General features: G+C 57.1%; 1 protein-coding gene across 4 annotated transcripts; it reads left to right on the top strand.

Moving 5' to 3' along the window:
- The first annotated feature begins 2,254 nt into the window (after positions 1-2,254).
- Positions 2,255-23,947, top strand: ANO9 (anoctamin 9). 4 transcript variants are annotated; one of them, XM_007171199.2, is made up of 23 exons: positions 2,255-2,431; positions 8,982-9,056; positions 9,166-9,291; positions 9,477-9,622; positions 10,803-10,849; positions 10,978-11,036; positions 11,118-11,191; positions 11,427-11,561; positions 12,142-12,235; positions 12,343-12,403; positions 12,490-12,572; positions 12,705-12,809; positions 12,899-13,060; positions 13,146-13,236; positions 13,415-13,526; positions 20,904-20,961; positions 21,062-21,159; positions 21,283-21,410; positions 21,491-21,643; positions 22,386-22,533; positions 23,107-23,208; positions 23,280-23,373; positions 23,496-23,947. In XM_007171199.2, the coding sequence occupies exons 1-23, from the start codon at positions 2,348-2,350 to the stop codon at positions 23,778-23,780; spliced, it is 2,520 nt and encodes an 839-aa protein (XP_007171261.2). In that variant the 5' UTR covers positions 2,255-2,347; the 3' UTR covers positions 23,781-23,947. The 4 variants fall into 4 exon arrangements, with proteins under 4 accessions (XP_007171261.2, XP_007171262.2, XP_007171260.2 ...); XM_007171200.2 differs by having other exon boundaries at positions 12,139-12,235; positions 13,146-13,182; XM_007171198.2 differs by having other exon boundaries at positions 12,139-12,235.
- The last annotated feature ends 76 nt before the right edge of the window (positions 23,948-24,023 follow it).

Here is a 24,023-nt window from a genome sequence, read left to right as displayed (position 1 = left end):
TATCAAATATAAAAACTACTCTCCTGGTATTTTAATGCATTTTAACTTAGTTGAGATAAAAAAATGTATATACGTTTACAATCTATGTTTTTTTCACTTAACAGTATAACATAAGCATTTTCCTATGCTGTCATAAACTCTTTGAAAGCATCATTTTTAATGGCTGCTTAATCAGCATATGAGTATACCGTGTTTGCTCAGACATTTCCCTATTACTGATAATCTAGGTGGTTTATAATTTTTGCCTCAAAGGACATAGTAATACATATTTTCAATATTTTGGAGTTTTTCTTAGGATAGTTTAGAAAAAGTTAATTAATGGACCAAAGTATAAACAATTTTTAAGGCTTTAGATTCTTATTGCTGGACTGCTTTCCGAAAGGGCCGCACCCATTTCCTCTCCAGATAGGACTAGATGAGATCTGCCCTTTCCATCCTTCATTGAGAGTAGGGGAGCTTCCACTGTGGGGCGAGGCCGGGGCTCCTCTTCCTGCGCCCCCCCGCCCCCAGGCTGGAGATGCTATGCTGCCTTTGCCCAAGGGGCCACAGGTGCAGGCTCTTGAGCAGCAAGGCTGCTGGATATAATTTAGGTTCCCTCAGACCCTCGGAAGGTGGGAAAGAGAAGAAGCAGTGTTTCTGTGGCATTAAAATTGGGAACATCAAATAAAGACATTGAAAAAGGGAGCAGCTGTGTAGACACTTGGGGGGAACTAGTGGACTCTTTTAACAGAATGAAAGTGTAAATGCAGACTGTCCTAAGCAGGTTGAGCTCCTCTAAGACTGGGGGGAGATGGAGAGTCCAGGAGATGGCTGGTAATAGGGATCTTGAGTTTGGATTACTCATGCTCAAAATCTCTTGCTGACTCTGTTTCCTGAGCTCTAACACAGCATTTGAGGCCCTCTCACTTGTGTCAGAGGCTGCTGGGTGCCCCCAGGGTCCATCTACCTTCTCCCTTAGGAAAAATGATCATACTTCCCATGCTTCCTTGCAGTAAGGTGTGGCCAGGTGACTGGCCAGGTGACTAACCACATGCAGGATGGAATACCCCTCCTTCATCCTTTGCTCTTCCTGCTGTCTGGAATGTGGATGTGACGCCTGGAGCTTGAGCAGCCATTTTGAACCATGTGATGGGTCCATGTGCTTTCGGTGACAGAGCAACAAGTTAATAACCAGGCGTCTGGTAGGACCGCCTCCAGACATCATTTATGGGAGAGAGAAGTAAGCAGGCTTGTTTAAGCTGCTACTGTTTGGGGTTTTCCGTCACACCAACCTCAATGCATTTGTCCAGATTTGCTCCGTCAAGAGTTGCACAGGTTCTGTGCTGCCAGTTCACTCTCTTGTCTTTGCCACTTCATAGTTCAGTCCCCGCTGCTGTCACAGCCTGCCATGGAGTCCCGCAAACAGAAATGTGGGTGGGGCCATGTTATCCCTGGGGGAACCTAGAGCAAACATGTCAACCATGGGTCTACACTGCAGGGTTGCCTGGGCTGCACAACGCTGTATCGTGACATCGTGGGTGCCCCCTGTGACACTATGGGTGCTCCGCCTGTCTTCCCTCCTGAGCTCCTGCCCTGTGTCCTCAGCTTCCCAGCAGCTGTCAGAGCCTGGATACCCCACCTCCCTATCCCATGGGACAGTCTCTCTCAGGTGGCCCAGAGCCTCCTCCAGCTGCTGCCCCCCCTGGACCACAGGATGTGGTAGAGCTGCCCTCTCAGTCCTTCATTCCCCACCCAGCCCAGCCAGCCACCTGTCCTCAGGGCCCCTAGGGCTCCCCCTCCCCCAGCTGGGGTCCACAGAGCAGGGGCTCAGGGAGCTGATTGTTTCTTGCTGGGGTCTGTCTCATCTTCAGTCCTCTGGGCCCCAGTTTCTCCTCTAAGGGAATCAACACTAGACTTGAAAGGGTCGGAGGCTGGGCGCTCTGGAAGGGCCTGGGGTCAGGAAGAGTGAAGGCGAGCAGGGAGCTGCGGTCATCGGAGAGGGCTCCCCTCCGCCTACCGGACGCCAATCTAACCCCGCAGCGCGGGGGACACGCCCCTCTGCAGGTGAGGCCGAGAGCCTCAGGGCGGGGCGGGGGCGGCGTCCCCAGAAGGTGTCCCAGGCCCGGGGGACTGGGGGGAGGGGTGTGCCTTCTGGCCCGCGGGCCACTAGCTCCTCCCCGACGGCGCCGGGCGGCACAGGGACCTGAGGAGGAGGACGAGGAGGGAGGGGAGGAGGGAGGGGTGAGTCCCGCACGGAAGTCGGGTAAGAGCGCCGGGCGGCTTCGCAGCCACACTCGGGTTCCCACCGGCGCTGGGGCTGCCGGTCCCTCCGACCCCTCCGAGCCCGGCGCCCAGCACCGCCGCCGGCATGCGGGTGAGTCCGCTCCGAGGCCACGCCCACCCGGACGGGGTCCGAGCCGAGGCCCCTCCGGCCGGCCCTGCCCCTCACCTGGTGAGTGCCTGGCGCGGCCGCGGTGGGCTTCTGTCCAGCCCAGGCCGCGGGGAGGCTGGCCGGGCTGGGATTGCGGCGGGACAGAGGAGGGCGGCCCCTCGAGAGTGAAGGGCTTACACGGGGAGGGCAAGTCCACCCCCTGGGCCCCGAGCCGGGGTTCTTGGGTCCCTCCGGCCCGGCTCTCAGAGTGTGCGGGGAAGGCATATCCACCCCTGGGCCCTGAGCCAGGAGGAAGACCCCAGACCAGCCGCTCTGCCCTGAGGGGAGGGGGCTGTGGTCTCTAGGGTGGGCTGACCTGGGGTTGGGGAGGCCCAGGGTGGCCAGCTGGGCCCTTGGCTCCCTGGGGGTTCTGCCTAGGTGGGGGTGGGAGCCCGCCGAGGGCTACTGGATTCTGATTCTGGGGGCAGAGCAGGAGGCTGTGGGGGCCCTGGGGAGGTAGGCGGGAGAACATCCTGGAAAGACTTCCTTTCTTCCCTCCGCCAGGGAAGAGGTCGGTCTCTGGGGCTGGGGCCAGCCCTTGGGCAGCTGCGGGGGAGACCCATGCTGAAGTGGAGAACGAAACCAGCCTCCCACTCAGCCTCCTCAGGGCGCTCCCAGGTGCGGGCCAAGCAGGCGGCCTCTCACTCTGCCCCTGCCCTTCCAGAGCCAGCTCTGGAGCCCCGGCTGCTAAGGCTGGCATGTGGGCATACGCTGGCCTGACCCCGAGCTCCCCTGGCTGCCCCTTCCTCCCATGCCAGCCCTGTGCTGGGGTGGAAGGGAGGCGGGGCTGGCAAGGGTGGGTGGGGAGGAAGCCCCTGGTTGACTGAGGCAAGAGAATCAACCCTTGGAAAGAGACTGATGCACACAGCAGAGACCTCTCTGGCCCCAGCTGGATCTGAGCACACCCTTCCCCTGCTCCAGTCCCTTCCATAGCTCCCTGCTGCCGCCAGCTGAAGTCCGGGCTCCCCAGCTGCTGAGAGGCCCTCTGTGGTCTGGCTTCTGCTAACCCCCAGTCTCACCTCCCGGCAGCTCCCTTCTTGCCCTTTATGCTTCTGCAGAGCTGAAGTGCTGAGTACTGAGTCCCTGGGAGGTAGCACCGAGCCCCTGGACACCAGTTGCCCGCTGCCCCTCAGGGCCTGTCCACACCACAAGGGCAAGCTCCCCTGCCAAGTAGGCACCTGCTCTCCGGGCCCGTGTCCACTTACACTATGCACTCCCCGCGAGGGCTGCACACAGAGCAAGCTGTGCCTGGGGGTGGATGACCGGACACATGAGACAGAGGGAGGGGGGTGGCAGATGACAGGACTCAGAAGATGAGGAAGAGGAGGAAGCAGGGGCTTCCCCGGCGGCGTCCAGTAGCTAGGACTCCTCGCTTCCGCTGCAGGGGGTGCGGGTTCGATCCCTGGTTGGGGAACTAAGATCCCACGTGCGAGGGGGCACGGCCAGGGGAAGAGGGCTGGGAGGGGAAGATGAGGAAGCAGAGCCAGCAGGTGGGGCATCCGCTGGGGGGGTGGGGTCAGAGGCTGGGCGAGCGAGGGCGGGCCTCTCCTTGTTCCTGCTCGGCAGGGGGGCAGGAGGGTGCGGAGGGCCGGCAGGGCTGTGGTGTGACCCTTGGCGTGAGACAGGCTGTGGAGAGTGAGGGAGGCCCACGTGTGCCCCATGCAGCTGGGGTGATGTCACACGGGTGCTCCCCGTAGCCCGCAGGGCCAGAGCTGGGTGGCAGTCGCATTTGCCCCTCTGGTGATCTGGAGGCTGGCCTGGGAAGGGACAGACAGGGACAGGACTCGCCCAGCTCTGGCTCCCAAGGCTGCGAAGGTCTCCTGGGAGCTGCAGCGTCTTAAGAAGTTTCCTCTTGCGGAGCCAGCCGGTGAGCCCGCGGGGACTCCAGTCTGTACCAAGCCCTGGGTGCACAGCCTGCAGGGGTGGGGGCTGGAAGGCCGAAGGGAGGACCACAGAGAGCCGGGTGCCCAGAGCCTGCCCCCGTCCAAGTGCAGGGACGCGCCGGGGGTCTGCACATGGCAGGGCTGGGGTCCCCGAGGCCAAGAGTGCCAGGGTAGCCCCTGTAGGAACCCTGCAGGAGCAGGGGAGTTGAGAGTGGGAGCCTGATGGGCACACGTGGCTTCCTGGAGGTGGGGTCTCATAGACAGGGACGCAGGGGCCCCAGACACCTCGCTTCGGGTGCACCAAGCAGTCTGGTTGGCTGGAGGTGGGGGTGACTTCAGGTGAACCTGGTTCCCATCCGTGAAGGCCTCTTTCCCTGGAGGACAGGTGGACAGATGGACAGCCTGATGCTGGAGGCTGTGGCTGTGGCCACGGCCCAGCGAGGCGCCTTGCACGTGGCAGGTGGCCTGGGGGTGGGGCTGGTGAGCCCAGAGTGTACCGGAAGCTGGTGCTCAGGACCTGGTCCCTTTGCGGATGAGGGGTGTGGGGTGTGGGGTGGCTAGACCAGGGCTGGGGGGGGGACCAGACCTGGCCGCCCCTGTGACTGCTCGCCCATTGCCCAGGGGGGACCAGGGCAACCCTGAGGGGTGCATTACCTTTGCCCTCGGTGGGGGGTGTCTCCCTGTCTAGTGGCCCGAATCAATGGTGGGGGTCAGTGCCTGTAGGACACCTCCGGTCCAGATCACACACCATCCTCCAGGGAAGGTCGAGTTCCCCTTTTCCAAGAGGCTCTGGGTAATGTCCCAAAGCTGTGTGATGTCTCTGGGGAGGGAGGGGTGTCTGGGACCCCAGAGCTGCACCAAGTCCAGCAGCCTCATTTCTGGGGCCGCCTGGGGGCCAGCCTCCCGCTGCCGTCTTGGCGGGTCCCTCACAGGCAGTCTTCCCCGGGCTCCCTCCTGCTGCCTGGATCCCGAAGTCCCGCCAGTCCCGCCGGTGTGGCTTCCCTGTGCGTCCCTCCCCGCCCTGGGTCCCGTCTTCCCGCTGCTTGCCCTGCCCGTTCCTCATCCTCAGGCCAGCTCACGTGAGCGAGTCTCTCCTTTCAACCTCTGTGGGACTGTCCACCAGGGACCCTCGAAGGGTCCTCCTGCGGGAGGTTCCGGGCCTGGGGAGAGATGGGGCGAGCACTCCTCTTGGGTCTGAAGTCAAGCACGTGAGGATCCGTTTCACTTACGAATTTGTCCAACATGACACTTAGCCCCTAAGGCGGGCAAGTCACAGAACCGGCTACTGGTGACACAAATGTCCCTGGTCCCCATCTACTTGAGACTTTCCTCTCTTCCCCGAGACAGAGGCTCCTCAGCCCCGGGCAACCCCCTCCCTGCAAATCTGTCTGAGAACTGAGAATGGCAGCTTTCTCCTCCGGCCCCAAGCCTGAGTACCGATCTGAGGGCTGAGGGTAGCGGGGGTTAGCAGGAGGCGGGGCTGCCAGAGGAGGGGTGACCACTCTCCAGGAAAGTGGGGGCAGTGGGCCTGGCGAGCCCCGCGACCGACAGCGGCAGAATCTCAGTGCCCAGCGTGGGGCTGCACCGTGGCATTGGGCCACGAAGACGATGTCTACACTAGCCCCGTCTCACTGTGACCTTAGCGTCTGATGCCCTAGAGCCTGCTGTTCTGTGGTTGCATTTGATGCATTTCTTTTTGATTGAGACAATCAAAAGCTTTTGTGACTGAGACAGAGGGCAGAGAGAGGGGGCAGACCCAGGCCTGGTCCTGGACCCAGCAGTTCCTGGTGTGTATGCGGGTGGGGGGTTGGAGTCGAGTTCCGGATTTAGCAAAACAAAATAAAAAACAGGCACCTAGTAAATTGAATTTCACATAAACAACAATTTTTTTTTTTTTAGTATAAGTATGTCCCATGCAATAATTGGGACGTACTTATACTAAAAAGTATCTGTTGTTTTTCTGAAATTCAAATGTGACCGTGTGGCCTATATTTCAGCTGGCGGCCTTCAAGTGCAGCCTGGCTGCAGCAGCCCAGTGAGGCTTTCCTGAGGAGGCAGGAATGCAGCTGGGGAAGAGGAGGGGGAGCCGGTGGGCGGAGAAGCAGGGGCAAAGGCCCGGCAGTGCACAGGACGGAGAAAACCCAGGTCGGGTGAGGTGCAGTGGGAGACTGAAGGCTTGTGAGCCGGTAGAGGGGCTGGGCCACCCTGGGGCGGCAGTGAGTGGGTGGTGTGCTGGCAGTGAGGGCCATGGTGGTGTGGGTGGCACCCGAACCATTCAGGGCAAGGCAGGTGCGCCAATGGACACAGGTCTCAGAGTGCTCCCCACACCCTTATCCCGGGGATGATGCAGGGTCCCTGTACCTCTGGGGTCCCTGTGCTCCCTGGGGAGCTGCCAGCTGGGACACCGGCTGGGGTCCGTCTCACCGAGCACACAGGCTGGCCAGCCCTGTGCTGGGGCTACAGGGTGCTTCCTGCATGGCATCAAGCCCCCCGAGGCTGGGGGATGTGGGATCTTGCCTGAGGTCACGCAGCCTTGGTACCCGCTGGGCTCTCGGCTCCAAAGCCAGCGTCTTCCCCCTCACGTCGGCCGCAGGGCTCCCCCTGCATGACCTGCGTTGACTGTCGGCCCTGGGCCCCCACCTCCTGCATCTCCCACCCGCTTCAGCCCAGTGGCTTTTCCAGAGAAGGGGCCCTGGGTCACTTTGTCTCAAGCCCTCAGAGCCTGCTGTTTGCTCACTGGGAGTAAATGAAGCCTAAAGACCCCCCTCCACTCCCCGCCCCCCGTCGCCAACCTGGATGCCAATCCCAGCACCCTCCACTCCACTTGTGCAGTTTTTACAGGTCTGTGAGTTTCCCTAAAGAGTCACAAAGACGGTGCAGGGTCCCCCGTGCCCTGTCGCCTGGGGCGCTGGTCAGAGCAAAGAGCCCGACACGGCCGCCTCGACTCACGTCACCGGCTTTTCCGTGCGTGTCCTCTCCTGTTCCCAGCTCGTTCGGGAACCCCCACGGCATCATCGCCATGTCTCCACGGCCCCTCCTGTCTGTGATGGTCCCTCGGTCCCTCCTTGTCCTTGGCCGCCTGACTCTGGGGTCTGCTCACTCGGGCTCAGGTGAAAGTACCTCTGACGACTTCTGCTGAGATGGGACTAGGGCCTTTAGGGTGGGGATCACGTACTATCGCATCACATCCTGTCAGGGGGTCCCCGACATCTCAGTGACATCACCGTGACCTTGACCTTCATCACCTCTGTGGGGGGTGTCTGCCAGTTTTCTCCTCTGTGGGGTGCCTCTTTTTCCCTTTCACGCTTTCTTCATTAGTCACTGAGTCCAGCCCACCCTCAACAGGGAGGATTCTGCACACCACCACCACCCACCCCCGCCGGAGGCAGGAGCATAGAAGGATGCGTGAGGGTTGTTAATGCTGCCGCAACAGTTAACAAAGAATCGGGGAGACTCAGGGGCTCGGCACCATCGCTTCCTCCTTTAGGTTCTGCCCGCTGGTTTTAGTGTCCGTCCGTCTGTCCAGGACGTGCCTGCAGCAGTCGCTCCTGCACGGCTCTCACTGGACTTACTTTTAGGAAACTCAGTACCGTGTCACATTGGTCCCCAGCGCCCTGCGTGCAGTGGCGGCCCTCATGCTCCTGTTGCGTGTGGTCGTAGCACAGTGTTTTCATCGATCTGCCTACCGATGGGAATTTGGGTTATTTCCACAATTCTGATGTGAAATATGCTACTGTGAGCACCCTTGTCAGTCTCCAAAGGTGGCTGGCCCGGGGTGTAGTGTCTGGGATGGTCAACCTAGTTTCCCAAGTTCCTGCACCAGTATGTGAGCCACGGCAACACGTGGGGATTCTGCTGAGTCACCCAGGCTTTTTTTTTTTTTTTTTTTTTTGACGTAGAGTTGATGTACAACATTATATTAGTTTCAGGTGATTTACAATATTATATTACATTCAATATTTTTATAGATCACCCGGGCTTTTTTTAAAAAATATTTATTTATTTATTATTTATTTTGGCTGCGCCGGGTCTTAGTTGCAGCAGATGGGATCTTCATTGCGGCATGCGGGATTTAGTTGCGGCATGCATGTGGCATCTAGTTCCTGGAGCAGGGATCGGACCCAGGCCCCCTGCACTGGGAGCGTGGAGTCTTAGCCACTGGACCACCAGGGAAGTCCCACCCAGGCTTTTTTTTTCTGGGGGGCTGCACCAAGCGGCATTCGGGATCTCAGTTCCCCGACCAGGGGTTGAACCTGGGCCACGGCTGTGAAAGCACTGCATCCTAAACACTAGACGGCCAGGGAACTCCCACACCTGTGTTTTTAGAGCTGTCTGACCGTAAAATGTTTGCTACCACATGGTGGAAGGTGGTGCCTCCTTGGTCACCTGGCCTGCACTTTCCAGATGGTTCCCTAGCTCCATGTTTTCACCTTCTGAGTGCTCCTCTTTTGTGAAGTGCACATGTGCATCTCTGGCCCATTTTAAACTGGACTGTCTGCCTTTTCTTATGAATTCTGGGAGCTCTTTGTATATGTTTCCCAGCAAACCTCTGCTGGCCATTTGTGCTGTAGCCTCAGTGCAAGCATTTAGCCCCACCCGGAACTGCCCCCTTGGTTCCAGAGCACCCAGCCCAGGAGGTGCTTGTCTGCTGCAATGAGCCCCGTCCTCTGTCTGCCCTTCACCCCCAGGGAGAAGAGAGCCTCCGGATCCTGGTGGGGACCGAAGGGGACAGCCTCCTGCTGATGGACATCAATACCACTGAGGTGAGTCTCTGCTCGAATCTCTCCTGGGCTTGGTCCCACCTACTGCCCCATGCCCCGCACCTGGCCCGCCCTGGTCCCCAGCCCCAGTCCCCACACCTCCTTCTTCTAGACCGAGGCCTCTGAGCCATGGGACTATGTCCTTGTGGCTGATCGTTGCACCCAGAGAAACCCCAGGCAGGTCCAGCGGCAGCAGCAGTTCCTGGAAGAGCTCGAGAGGAAGGGCTTCTGCTACAAGGTGGGTGGGCTGAGGGCCTCGCCCGGGCGCAGGGGTCGCAGGGGACTGGGCGGATCCCGGGGAGGTGTCTGGGGAGGTGGGCTGGGGCCTCGTGCAGGACTTGGAGGGGATAGGCCATTGGCTTTGGATGAAGGGGGAGGGTCCCAATGTGGAGCAGAGGGTCCCATGCTGCCCACCCCCCTCAGGCGAGGGAGGACCAGGAGAAGGTGTTCTTTGGGATCCGAGCTGACAACCGGGTCTTTGACCGCTACCGCAGACTTCTCATGGAGCCCGAGGCTACCGCCCCCAGAGGGGAGCTGGCCGGGCCAACTTCCATCCCAGCCACCACCAGGTGAGAGGCTGGCCCAGAGTGGGGCCAGGAGGACCCCTGCCCCCCACATGCCGGTCCAGACAGGCAGCAAGGCTCCCAGGAGGGGTCCCAGGGTGGAGGGCCCAGGGGGCAAGGGTCTGGGAGTCAGTTTCCAGGTCTGTAATACGGGAAGATGACAGTTCTCACCTCTTGGAGTGTTTGAAGGTTACATGTGACTGTGTCCCCCGGGTGCAGAATAGAAACCAGCCTTAAAAGGTGGGCAGAATTTGGAGAGGCTGAGAGGATCCTCCCGGCTGTCCCTCCTAGGCTCTGAGGTCATCTCCCTGGATTCACGTCCTGACTTCTTTCCTCCAGACCAAATGCCCCTCCCTGGACATCTATCCCCTGCTTCCCAGGCACCCAACACCTCCTCTCTCTCTAAGCACCTGCTTCTCCCCACGCTGATCCTCTAGGCCTCCAATCCAGCCCACCTGCCCTCCCCACAGCCCTCCTCCATCATCTTCCTGGCCCCAGCCCCGGCCCCCTGAACTCATCTGGGGCCCGATCAGGGAGACTAGCGAAGAACACTCCTGGAATTTGGATACGAGGCAGTGGAGGGGGGCTTCCTGTGAACACAGGACTGGCCGGTCTTGGGAGGACACACGAATAGAGGCATCTTGATGGGGCCTGAGAGGAGCAGGCTGTGGGGAGTGCCCTGGGACGCTCAGGGGGCCGTGTCTCAGGAGGATGTTCCAGAGGAGCAGGACTGTATAGTCAGATGCCCGAATGTGCCACTTCCTGGCTGTGTGGCCTTGACCAAATTACTCACCCTCTCTGAGCTTCAGTCACCCCATAGGCAAAATGGCTCACAGGGGTGCAAAGAAGATTCGTGCACATAAAGAGTGTGCTCTCGACGTGTGGGGGCTCCAGGTGGGACGGGTGATTGGAGGTGGGAGGTCTGGGAGCGATCTGGGAGAGACTATTGCAGGGCTGAGCATCGGGGCCCTGGGAGGAGAGAGACCACCCTGAGGGAGGCCCACCTTGGAACCATGGCACAGCTAGACCCTGGGAGGATTTAAGGAGGTGGGCTCCCGGATGAGTCCTGGAGTCTGGGCTCTGGTCAGGTGGTCAGGGCAGGTGGTCTGGGGGCTCTGCTAGGACACAGAGGGGCCTGGGACCTGGCCAGATAGAGGGCCATCCTGAGCCAGCTCTTGTGTTCCAGAATCCGAATTGTCAACTTTGTGCTGAACAGCAAGATGGCAGCTGGTGGTAAGGAGTGGATGGGCAGGTGGCCTGTGCAGCAGCCCACCAGGAGGGGCAGTCACACGGGGAGAACGGGACAGGGTCCTCCCTCACCCCTCACTCCCTTCTGACCTGAGAATCCCTGTGACCACCAGACACGCTCCAGGATTTGGTGAAGGATGGGGTCTTTGAGGCCGGGTTTCCCCTACACAAGGTGAGGGGTGGGCCGGCTGGGAGAGGACCTGAGGGCAGGACCTGAGGCAAGAAGCTCTCACTGTCTGTCGCCTGTGCTCAGGGGGAGGAAGACCTAAAGAAGAAATGGGCCCGGTGGAGAAACATGTTCCAGCAGCAGCCAATTGGTGACATCAGGTACTACTGCCCCCCCGCGGGCACACCTGCGCCCCCGCAGGCAGGCTGCGCCCCCCGCGGTTACACCCCCGCCTCCAGCAAACTGCTGTGTGGGCTCCCATTTAGACACACATTTAGATGCCCTCAGTACAGACGCTCCTTGCCCGCCCCCGCATGTGGCATGCCCCACCCCGGCGTTGGCGCTGGACGGTCACCCCTGGTGGGAGTGGCCCTGACGGGGCGGCTGTGCCCCTAGGAACTACTTCGGTGAGAAGGTGGCCCTGTACTTCGCCTGGCTCGGCTGGTACACCTACATGCTGGTGCCCGCCGCGGTGGTGGGCCTCATCATCTTCCTGAGCGGGTTTGCCCATTTCGAAGCCAGTCAGATCAGGTGGGGCGGAGTCAGGCAAGGGACGGGACTTGGGGGGGTCAGGGAAGGGGCGGGGTCAGGGAAGGGGGCAGGACCGGGGTGGGGGAGGTCACGGAAGGGGCGGGGTTAGGGCGGGGTCGTGAAAGGGAGGGACTGAGGGTGGGAGGAGTCGGAATGAGCGGGACTGGGGTGTGTAGGGTCATGGAGGGGGCGGGGTTGGGGCGGAGTCAGGGAGGGGGTGGGACTGAGGGGCTGGGTGGAGTCAGAAAAGGGCGTGGCTGGGGTGGGGTCGTGAAAGGGCGGGACTGGGGTGTGGTGGGTCACGGAAGGGGCGGGACTGGGGTGTGTAGAGTCACGGAAGGGGCAGGGTTGGGGCGGGATCGTGAAGGGGGTGGGACTGAGGGTGGGTGGAGTCAGGGAAGGGGCGGGACTGGGGTGGGGTCATGGAGGGGCGGCGGGGTTGGGGCGGGGTCGTGAAGGGGCGGGACTGAGGGTGGGGCGGAGTCAGGGAAGGGGCGGCCTGGGGCGGGGACCCCCCAGGGGCCACAGGAGGGGCCACAGGAAAGCGCCGCCGACAACCCGGTCCCTGCACCGCCAGCAGGGAGATCTGTGAGGCCCACGACGTCTACATGTGCCCTCGCGGCGACCACAACCCCAGGTACCAGCGGCTCTCAGAAACCTGCGCCTTCGCCAAGGTTTGCGCCTGGGGGGCACTGCGGCCGCTCGCCCGCGGGGAGGGGGGCCCAGGGGGTCCTCCCAGGGAAGGGAAGGCCGCCCCAGCCCCACGCGCCGCTCTCCCCAGCTCACCCACCTCTTCGACAACGAGGGCACCGTGCTGTTCGCCATGTTCATGGCGCTGTGGGGTGAGTCGCCGCGGCACCCGGGGGGCAGCCGAGCTCCACACGCAGCGGGGACACACCGTGAGGCCTCTGCTTTCTCCCGGCTGCAGCCACCGTGTTCCTGGAGTTGTGGAAGCGGGAGCGAGCCCGTGTGGTCCTGCAGTGGGACCTGTACGGGTGGGACGAGGACCAGGTGAGGCTGAGCCAGGTGACCAGGTCCAGGGTCCACACGAGTCTGCTGTGTCTGAGGGGGTCCCCATGTATGAGGCGCGGTTCCCGTGGGTGAGGGATCCCATGTCTCAGGCGTGTCCGGTGCCGTCCACAGGAGGAAATGGCGCTGGGGCTCATTGCCTGCCCTGACTACCAGCCCCGGCTGCACCAGCACTCCTACATGCGGAGTACCGTCATCCTGCTGCTGTCTCTGTTGATGGTACTCCTGGGGCACCCCCGGTGGGGCTGGAGAGCAGGTGGGGCAGCCCCCTGAGGCCTACCCATCCTGGCCTCCCCGACCCCCGCCAGATCTGCCTGATGATAGGCATGGCCCACGTCCTGGTGATCTACCGCGTCCTGGCCGCTGCCCTTTTCAGCTCCGCCTTCCCCTTCCTGGGGGAGCAGGTGACCACGGCCGTGGTGGTGACCGGGGCCCTGGTTCACTACGTGAGCATCCTCGTCATGACCAAGGTAGGGGTCGGCGCAGGGCGAGGGTGCCGGTGGGGGTGAGGGTCTGCTGAGGTCCGAGGTGAGCCCTCCGTCTCCCCTCCCACAGATCAACAAATACGTGGCACTGAAGCTTTGCGACTTTGGTGAGAGGAGGGCGCCCCTGAGCCCCTCTCTGGCTACTGGAGGGAAGATTCAGGGTGGGGAATCTTGGAGCCCTGGGGTGGGGGAAGGGGGCCCATGAGAGGGCAGGGGCTCGCACCTGGGAGACAGGTGGGGGCCGCAGGTGTCCCTGAGTTGTCAGGATAGGGACAGGCTGGGCGTGGGCTGTCATCGGGGTGAAGGATGGGGGAGGGACGGCCCCACATCTCATTCCAGAGAAGCCCAGGACCTTCTCAGAGCGAGAGAGCAAGTTCACCATCAAGTTCTTCACTCTGCAGTTCTTTGCTCACTTCTCCTCCCTTATCTACATTGCCTTCATCCTGGGCAGGTAAGGGGCACCTGCTCCCACATGCCTCCCTCTAACTCCTTTCTCTCCACCTTGAAAATGGAAATACCTCTCCTTTTTCATTTTTAAAATAAATCATGCTCAGAACACGTGGAAACCCAGTATAGAAATATGTGAAGGAAGCCCACAGCGAACCCGCAACTGTCCAATCCTTGTCCTCAGAGATGACACTGTAACTGCTCGTTGGGTCTTCCCAAACTTTTTTACACATTTAAGTCCACACACACGCACCTATTGACATGTGCGATTTTGTCGTGTAAATAACTGTATCTGCCTTACCCTGAAAACATACTGTGGGCATCTTCCATGTCTGCATGGGTGGTGAGGCTTTGTTTTTAAAACCATACTATGAGCATTCTTTTGTGGGATGTCCTTGAATTTATTTAACCACTTCAGCTGGTGGATATTCGGGTTAATTCCAGTTTTGAGGTTTATAAATAAAGCTGCAGTGGGCATCCCATGTAACACACATGCACATGCATATGCACACACATGCACACACTTGCCCTCACCTTCCTAATTAATGAACATTTTTCGTTCAATCGACATATCTTTTCTTGTCTTTTCTGAAGAAAATAATTCCTCTATGTGTTCTCTGTGTTTGTTCAAATGTTGTAAGTTACACACATACTGCCAATTAATCCCAAACTCTCTAGCAGAACTTCATTTATTTATTTATTTATTTGCAAAATTTATTTATTCATTTATTTATTTATTTTTGGCTGCGTTGGGTCTTCAATGCTGCGTGCGGGCTTTCTCCAGTTGTGGCGAGTGGGGGCTACTCTTCGTTGAGGTGCGCGGGCTTCTCATTTCTCATTGCGGCGGCTTCTCTTGTTGCTGAGCACGGGCTCTAGGCGCGCGCGGGCTGTAGTAGTTGCGGCACACGGGCTCGGTAGTTGTGGCTCGCGGGCTCTAGAGCGTAAGCTCAGTAGTTGTGGCGCATGGGCTTAGTTGCTCCACGGCAAGTGGGATCTTCCCGGACCAGGGCTCGAACCCGTGTCCCCGGCACTGGCAGGCCGATTTTTAACCACTGCGCTACCAGGGAAGTCCCTCTAGAAGAACTTTAGAAGAAACCAGCTCCTGCCAGTATGTTCAAAGACATCATGAGGTCCTTGGACATGCCCTCGTGGCATCTGTCCCCTTCTCTTGGGGCTGTGCTTGGCCCTTGCATCCTGGGAAGGCCCTTACTCTCTGCCGTGTAGGATCCCAAGTTTTCCAGCGGCTTCCTGTGAAAGGGCACATGGGAAATCATATGTGCTGAGTTTCCTCTTTATTGGGGGCCTGACTGAGCGTCTACTGGGGAAAGAATTCTAAGTTGGATATGGTTTTCCTCAGACTTCCGGAGGATATTTTGGTTTCCGGCTTCCAGTGTTCTGTCTACAAGTCTGGCGTTGATGTTCTTCCGACTCTCTGTGCGTCTTCTCACTGTCCCCCGTCTTCTGAAATTTCTCAGCCGTGTGACTTGGTGGGTCTTTTTCATTCGACATGCTTCGGTAATTCACATCTGTCTCCTCCACACGCCAACTTTCCTCTCTCTGCTGGATGCTTTCCACCGTCACGCAAACATGCTGTCACAGTTCTTTCCGCAAGTCTTCTCGCCGGCATATCGGTTTCTGGTTCTCCCGCCTCGCGCCTCTCCCTCCCCGGTACTCTCGCTGCCTCCTGGCGCTGACCTTTGCTCTCCTGCTGACCTCGGGACGTCGCCTGGCCCAGAGCCCTGGTCCCTCAGACTCCGCTCTTCCCTTGCTCCCCCTGCACAGCCGTCGCCACCCAGGACATGCCGCACATTTATTTGTTCACTGTCTCTCTCAGAAATGGCAGCTCCCCCGGGCGGAGAGTGGGGCGCTTGTCCTTTGCTGAATGCTCAGCTCCTGCAGCCGGCCAGGCAGAATCAATGCTGGTCTAATGGAAAGAGATTACCGGGTACTCACTGGGCCTGGAGCCTCAGGGCCTTCGGTTCTGAGAGATTTTCTCATGTATCTGGAAGCCTCCTGCTTCGGCCCCCTCTCCTCCCTTCTGAGGAATTCTTTTTGTTTGGAAATTGGACCTTCTGAATTGATCATCTACTTTTCTTCGCTTTTTTCTCCCATTCTTGTTCCAGTTTCTTGGGAGTTTTTCTCAGCTGTTTTCCAGCCCTTCTACTGAACGTTCTGCTTCCGCTTATGTTCTTAATCTCAGAGCACTCCTGTTGACATTTGCAGATTCTTCACAGCCTCCTCTTCATGTCACCTGGACACCAGGGCTTTTCTTGTCTGAGGATGTGGCCTCTTTTTTTCCCTTCTACTCTGGCATTTCTTCTGTTCCTTTCGAGTTTCTTCTATGCTCTTTCTTTGATTGGTGTCTGATTCTGATGTTAGAGACTGCCCCCCCCCCGCCCCCCCCGCTTAGATGTCTTTTATTCTTGGCCACCTGTCTGTAATTGAGGAAGGCATGTGCCAGTGGCTTTGCTCTGGGCCACGTGTCTCCTGTCGGGACCTCTTGCTGTGTCGGTTCCTGAAGGGGAATCCCTGGTCTCCTGCCTGGAGGCAGAAGGATGGCCATCAGTATGCTGGGAGCCCAGCCGGGGAAGGGACAGTGTGGGGTCTCAGTGTCCACTGGCCCAACCCTGCGATCTGAGTCTTTGGTTGTTCAACCCCCTAGAAATGTCTTTGCCTTCTTGTGTGTGTGTGTGTTGTGGGGGGGGGATTAGGGGTTGGATAGGAGGCCCAGGGGTTCAGCCGGGCCTGCATCCCATCCAGTGGGTGCCCCCAAGCTACCAGAGGTGCCCAAGTCCTGAGGTGTTCCAGGCTCTTGGGCAGGGTTGCGTTGCTGTTCAGACGTCCGCCCTGCAGGCTTAGATCCAGCTTGATGTCTCGAGCGGGCTGCAGGCCTCTCCAGTCCCCTTCCGTCTCCGAGGTGATGCCTGGCAGGGGGTGTGAGCAGTCAGCCATTTCATCTGGGAGTCGGCAGTGCACATTTAAACTGAGAGACATTGCTAAAGCACCCTCCAAAAACGCTGTGCTGACGCACAAAGCCACGCACTGTGTACGTGACTGCACACTCCATGTTGGTCTGATGAACAAAGACTTTTCATCCTTAAAGGTGCGTTATTAAAACCTATTAGTGAGAATCCAGCATCTTTCCAGATATTTTTTGGCCATTAAATTTCTTTTCCTATAAGTTGTTCACATCATCTGAGCATTTTTATAACATCAAGGTCAAGTGGATTCTCTTCTGACTCTATCAGTTTCTTAAAATCATGTCATATTTTACTTTGCTTCTTATTTGACCATTTCTTTGTTGTACAGCTCTTTATTTTTCCTGTTGTTTTTAATTGCCTTTTTTTCCCCCTTGCATGTCTTTATCTTGTCAAGGTTACCCAGCCTCTCCACGTCAAACTGTCTATTGCATGGAGTCTCTTTTCTCCCAGAGACCCTCTATTCTCCCCACACTGGGCTGGTGGCTGTCCGTGCCTCCTGCATACCTGTCTTCCTGGGACTTCAGTCTGCTGCTTTCCTGGGTTAGGACCACCATTTCCTGGACTCCCAAGCCTCCTTCTTTCTTGATTTTTGCTTTCATTTATTCTGAGAAGGTATATCAGAGAGGTAAACTCTCTGAATTCATGTATGTCTAAAGGTGTCATGTTCTACTGTTGCACAAGATAGACATGGCTGGGTATAGAAATCTAACTTCAAAACAATTTTCCCTTCTAGAACTTTAAAGACATTGCTCCGTCGTCTTTGAACATGCAAAATGGATGATAAGAAGTGTGCAGAAAATCTGATTTTTGTTTCTTCCCAGTTGACCTAGAAGCTTTAGGATCTTCTCTTTAAACAGGGGAACAATCTAGGGTGGGTCTTTTCTTCATGCACTGTGCTGGGTAATTGTTGGCACCTTCCAGTGAAAAAACCCACGTCCTGCTTAGGCTCACTACATCTTCTTTTTTTCCTTAGGTTGTTTTTTTTTTTTTTTTTTTAATTGTTATTGGAGTGTGGTTGCTTTACAATGTTGTGTTAGCCTCCACTGCACAACAGAATGAATCAGCCGTACACATACAGATACCCCTCCCTTTTGGACTTCCCTCACATTTAGGTCACCACAGTGCATTAGGTAGAGTTCCCTGTGCTATACAGTATGTTCCCATCAGCTGTCTATTTTATACATAGTGTCAATAATGTATATGTGTCAGTCCCAGTCGCCCAATTCCTCCCACCGCACCCCTTTCCCTCTTGGTATCCACACATTTGTTCTCTACGTCTGTGTCTCTGTTTCTGCTTTGCATATAAGATCATCTATACCATTTTTCTAGATTCCACATATATGCATTATTATATGATATTTTTCTCTTTCTGACTTACTTCACTCTGTATGCCACTCTCTAGGTCCATCCACGTCTCCACAAACGACTGTATTTCATTCCTTTTTATGGCTGAGTACTTTTCCATTGTATATATGTACCACATCTTCTTTATCCATTCCTCTGTTGATGGACATTTAGGTTGCTTCCGTGTCCTGGCTATTGTAAATAGTGCTGCTGTGAACATTGGGGTGCATGTGTTTTTTTGAATTATGGTTTTCTTTGGGTATATGCCCGGTAGTGGGATTGTTGGTTCAGGTGGTAGTTCTATTTTTAGTTTTTTTGGGTTTTTTTCCCTTAGGTTTTTAAAAATATTTTTTTCCCCTCTGCTCTCTATGGAACGCCTGGTCCTCTTGGGTTTCTTATCTTTTTCTCTCATACATTCCATCTCTGTGTCTTTACATTCCACATCTGGAGAGATTTCCTTCACTTTGTCTTTTTGCCTTTTTTTTTTTTTAATGTTTATTTATTTATTTATTTGGCTGCACCGGGTCTTAGTTGTGGCACGTGGGATCTTTAGTTGCGGCATGCAAACTCTTAGTTGCAGCATGTGGGATCTAGTTCCCTGACCAGGGATCGAACCCAGGCCCCCTGCATTGGGAATGCGGAGTCTTAGCCACTGGACCACCAGGGAAGTCCCTGTTTTCTTTTTTTAAGTTTAACAGTTAAAGTCTTAATTTCCAAGAGAGTTTTTATTTTCTTTATCCTTTTTTTTTTTTATAGTGTCCTTTTCTTGTTTCCATAGATACAGTACTTTCTTGAGGATATCAATGTTCTTTTTTCCCCTTAAGTTCTTATCTGTTTCCTCATTATCTCATTTCCTAAAGGGTCCATCTTCCTGTTCCTTTATCGTAGTCCTTCTCTTTTGTACAGCTGGTTTTCCTCGTGACTGAAGATTTGTAGCTGTCCGTTCATACTGAAGAATGAAGGACTGAGTTGGTTTTCCCTGGCAGGATGGGATATGTCTTTATAATAACTCACATCTGCTGACATTCACCCATTCTATCCTAAGGGCCTCACATTCATCAGCTCTAATCTGCACAACAGCCCTATGGGGTAGGGACTCTCTAAACCCCATTTCACAGATGAGTAGACCGAGGCACAGAAAGGTTAAGAAACTATCTCAGGGTCATACAGTCAGCAGGTGGTGGGGCAGATAGAAGCCTGAGTCTGGCGCCTTCTGTGTACTGCCCCTGCATGTGGCATCCCTGGGAAAAGAAGGCAAAAGCCTATGCAGTCACTCGTGTTTCTCTGGAGGCGGTTCCTTTTTTGTCACGAAGGTTATCAGTGTGTCTCTTTATAGTTCCTGTTTTTCATGCCGTGCTCAAAAAGGCCTCCCCTCCTCAACATTAAAAACATGTTCAGCTGTGATTTCCCTTAGATGCTTATGGTTTCAACACTTTAAACATTTAAATCTTTGATTCACAAGGAATTTGTTTTGCTGCAGGCGGCAAAGGAGGGAAGCCTGTTTTGTTGTTTTCCAAGTGACAGCTGGTTGTCCCCAAACCATTTGTTGACTGTTCCATCACCACCACCACCCTTCTGTCACACACCAAGTTCCGTCATTCACTTGAATATTCTGGTGTTTTGTGGATTCTGATAATTTTAGTCTAGTACCTTTCTGTGTAATTATTACTGTTATGCTTTCCTGTCAGATAGGTCTAGCATTAATTTTCTCTTCTTTTTCACTTTTCCTTTTTTGTAGTTATTTACATGTTTATTCTTCTAGGTGAACTTTAAAATAATGTTTGCCAAACTCCATCAAAATTCTGTGGGATTTAGCTTAAGATTGCAGTGAAATTATACATTCTTTTAGGGAGAATTGACATAGATACTGTATTAATTTTCTATTGCTGACCACAACTTAGTGGCTTTAAACAACACACATTATATACAGTTCTCGAGGCCAAGAGTCCAAAATGGGTCTCACTGGGCTAAAATCAAGGGGTCAGCAGGGCTGTGTTCTGCCTGCAGGCCCTTGGGGAGAGTCCATACTCTTGCTTTTTTCAGCTTCTAGAGGTTGCCTGGCCCCCTTCCTCCTGTGTCTGCAAAGCCAGTGGTGTCAGGCTGAGTCCTTCTCATCCTGCCATCTCTCTGGCTCTCCCTCTTACTCATTTAAGGGCTCTGGTGATTACAATGGGCACACCCAGATAATCCAGGATTATCTCATTTTAAGGTCAGCTGATTAGCAACCTTAATACCAGCTGCCATGTCAGATAGCATATTCACAGGTTCCAGGAAGTAGGATGTGGTATCTTTGGGGGCCTGTTATTCCGTCTGTCACAAAAATACAAGCCTAAGTTTTTCTATCGAAGAACAAGCTCTCTCTATTCCAGTCTTGTTTTAATGTTCTTTAGCTGTGTTATAGTTTTCTTCTTATGGGTCCCCCAGATTTCCTGTGAATTTCACTCTATTTTATAGTTTTTGCTGCTATGTGCGACAGATATTTCCTCCTGCTACCCTTCTCAGTGGTTTTGTTGCATCTAGGAAAGCAAAAGGGAGTTGAGCTTGATATCAATTTTATATCCACTCTGAGCATTTTTCAGTAGATTTATCTGCCCAATCGTTCAGTTGATTTATTTTGGCTTCCCAGATTTATCATCGTGTTTTCTACGACAAGTTTTTCCTTTGCAGAGTTACACTATTCTGGAATAGCAGCTGTCATGAACCATAACAGGAGCGCTTGCAGGATATCAGCATTGAGCATGAGTCCAGCGTTTGGTTTAATGTACCTTTTTAATCATGGAAATCAGGCGATTTAAGCACAAAGTAGCCCTGTGTGCACAGTTACCATGGGGAGAAACTGAGGCCCCCTCCTCACGGCCTTTTCTGAGCCTGTGAACAGCTGAGACGTCCCCTGCGGTCCTGCGCGCCCGCAGGCCTGTCTGGGTGCAAACGGTGCGTCCAGCACCCAGCCTCTGCTCACCTGCGGGGCGGGTCTCCTTCCTTCCCCTCCAGGCCCCACTGCTCCCCGACTCCCACTCCTGTCCTGCCCCCTCTCTCAGCCTCCCTGCCCTTCCCAGGATCAATGGTAACCCCGGGAAGTCCGTGCGCCTGGCAGGGCTGTGGAAGCTGGAGGAGGTCAGTCTGTCCGGAGGCCTTACTGCCCTCTTCCTGAACTGCCCCAACCCCCTGGTCAGCCCCAGGCCCCGTGCCGGACCTCCCGCCCTTGCCCCCGCAGTGCCATCTCAGCGGCTGCATGATGGACCTGTTCGTGCAGATGGCCATCATCATGGGTCTGAAACAAACGCTCAGCAACTGCATGGAGTACCTGGGCCCGTGAGCACCACCCTCCCTCCCGGGGCGCCACCCTCACCGCAGGACCCCACCTCCCAGAGCCAGCGGTCCCGAGGGGCCCTCAGCCCCCCTCCCCGTGCCCCACCCGCTCCTCCTCGCGCGCAGGTGGCTGGCCCACAAGTGTCGCTCGATGCGAGCCACGTCCCAGGACCCCGAGCTGAGGCACTGGCAGCGCAACTACCGCCTGAACCCGGTCAACACCTTCAGCCTGTTCGGCGAGTTCATGGAGATGAGTACGCGGGGCGGGGCCGGGGGCCGCTGGGCGGAGGGGCGGCGCCGCGCGGGGGCCCACGGTGACGACCCGCACCCCCAGTGATCCAGTACGGCTTCACCACCGTCTTCGTGGCCGCCTTCCCGCTCGCCCCGCTGCTGGCGCTCTTCAGCAACCTCGCGGAGATCCGCCTGGACGCCATCAAGATGGTCCGGCTGCAGCGGCGCCTGGTGCCCCGCAAGGCCAAGGACATCGGTCAGGGGCCCGACGGGGCGGCCGGAGGGCGGGCGCTCCAGCCACGGGACGGGAGCGGCGAGGCGCGCTGGGGCCACGCCAGTCCCCTTGAAACCACCGCTCTAAGCCATGGGGGCAGGGCTCAGGCCCCAGGAAGAGGCGGGGCTGGCAGGCACCTCGCCGGCCGCTCCGCCCCCAGGGGTCCCACTGAAGGGCCAGCAGCCGCCCTGCGGGGGCCGTGCGCAACGGCTTGACTCTCAGGGAGCTGAGGGAGAGGGGTCCGGCAGCTGGGGGCAGGCACTGAGAGCCGGCGGCCTTAGTCACCTAGACTGGCCTTGCTGAGGTGCACGGATGTCAGGGATGCAGCGAGGAGATGCGGTGTTGGACACAGGCAGTGGGAGAGAGAAGTGTGAGGGAGGCCTCAGTCTTGGGACCAGGTTAAGGGGGTCTGCCCTGCGGAGGGGACCCAGGAGGTGGAGCAGGCCTGGGGGCAGCTGAAAGGTTCAGGCATAAGATGGGGGGGCGGAGACCTGAGCCCCTCGCTGTCCATGTCAAGGAGAGGGGTGCAGGAGAGCGGAGGCCGCTGTCTGTTGGCCTTGGCCCAGGTCTTCCTCATCAGGGACCTGGCCCTGCGGCTGCCACGAGCAGAGGCATGATGAGGCCCTTGACCATCCAGGCTCCCAGCTTCCGGGGATCAATAGAGGCGGGGGGTGGGGGGTGGGGCGGGGAGACAGTGTAGGCCTCTCCCCCTGCCGTGGCCCAGGGACCTGGCTGCTGGTGCTGGAGATAATCGGCATGCTGGCGGTCATTGCCAACGGGATGGTCATCGCCTTCACATCTGAGTTCATCCCCCGAGTGGTGTACAAGTACCGCTATGGCCCGTGCCGACAGGGGGCCCACCCTGCAGTCGAGTAAGGGGACACTGCCACACAGCCCCTGGGGGAGCCTCAAACTGTCCAGAGGCCCTTGGGAAACTGGCCCAACTATGGCCCAGCCCCAGGGGACCCCAGGGAAGGGCATGATGCTAACAGTATTGCCTGGGGTGGGCTGCCCTCCCGCAGCAACCTGCAGACCTTGGGTGGACCCTGGGAGTGCTGACTGGGACCCCAGTAGGGGATTAACGTCCCAGAACCAGCTGTTTTCTGAGCAAGTGATACTGGAATGGCTCCCCTTCCAAAGGCAGACCCTTAGTGGTCTGCATGCTGTCCTCATCCAGTTCCTCCAGCCCTGCAGGGGGGTAGGTCTCCAGGGGTCTCCCCCAGGAAGGCTGGCAAGGAAGCCTCGGCCCCTGGCAAGGAAGGCAGGTGGTGGCACCGGCAAGTCCCTTCAGCCTCCCCCAGGGGCCCCTCTCCCCGTACAGAGATGAAGGAGGGGGTCTGCACTGTGGCCCACCCTGATGGCCCCCACCAGGCAGGGGTCGGTTCCAAGCCAGCACCCCAGAAGCCTGAAGGGACCACACCAAACTCCTCTCCCCCTCCCCCCAGCTGCCTCACGGGCTACGTCAACCACAGCCTGTCCGTGTTCTACACCAAGGACTTCCAGAATCCTGTCGAAATAGAGGGCTCAGAGAATGTGACCGAGTGCAGGTTTGGACCCCCATCCCCTGTGAGCACCCTCTGAACTCCTGACCCCTGACCTCAGATGCTCCCCACCCCAGGTACCGGGACTATGGCGCCGCCCAGAACTCCAACTTCACTGAGCAGTCTTGGTTCCTCCTGGCCATCCGCCTGGCCTTCCTCATCCTCTTCGAGGTGAGCCAACACTGGGCACAGGCCCCAGGGCGGGGCAGCTCTCTGCAGCCCTCCCTGGGCCCCTGCCCCCTAAAGTCCCTGCTCAGCGCATCTTCACCTCCCCACTCCGCCCCTCCTCCCAGCACGTGGCCTTATGCGTCAAGCTCATTGCTGCCTGGTTTGTGCCTGATGTGCGTCAGTCGGTGAAGAATGAAGTCCTGAAGAAGAAGCACCAGAGACTTGGGGAGGCGGGGCTGCCGGGGCCTGGGGTGGGGCCTGGCCCTGAGTCCCGAAGTACCAGAGACTCCGGCCCGAGAGCACAGACGTGGAGCGGGCCCAGAGCCGGTCAAGAGGCCAAGACGCAGAGCTGCTGCCACCACCACCACCCACCCCAGCCCTGGCTGTGTGTGTGTGTGGGCGGGCTTTAAGAAGACCCGCGTATATGTGGGGGTCCTGGGAGCCCCTGTATGTTTGGGGTGTCTGTGAGCTGCACACCTGCCCATGGTCTGTGAGGCCTGTTCCACCTGTGACGGCTCAGGCTTGGTACTGCCTGACTTGAACTCTGAGTGACCCCTGCCACCCAGAGAACTGGGGCGGGGGTGGGGGGGGAGGGGGTCTTCTCATGCCGTCTCGACAGGAAAACTGGCCCAGTTTCCTGGGCCCCAGATCCT

This window comes from Balaenoptera acutorostrata, chromosome 9, assembly GCF_949987535.1.
Source record: "Balaenoptera acutorostrata chromosome 9, mBalAcu1.1, whole genome shotgun sequence".
Lineage (NCBI taxonomy): Eukaryota > Metazoa > Chordata > Mammalia > Artiodactyla > Balaenopteridae > Balaenoptera > Balaenoptera acutorostrata.
Note: the sequence above shows the minus strand (reverse complement) of the source record. Positions and strands in the feature narration are given on the sequence as shown.

Bases quoted from the DNA above. Each gene is read 5' to 3' on its own strand.
- ANO9 (XM_007171198.2), top strand. From the start codon at position 2,348: ATGCGGGTGAGTCCGCTCCGAGGCCACGCCCACCCGGACGGGGTCCGA. The intron at 9,292-9,476 runs GTGGGTGGGCTG...CACCCCCCTCAG, and splicing joins GGAAGGGCTTCTGCTACAAG to GCGAGGGAGGACCAGGAGAA. The intron at 9,623-10,802 runs GTGAGAGGCTGG...CTTGTGTTCCAG, and splicing joins TCCATCCCAGCCACCACCAG to AATCCGAATTGTCAACTTTG.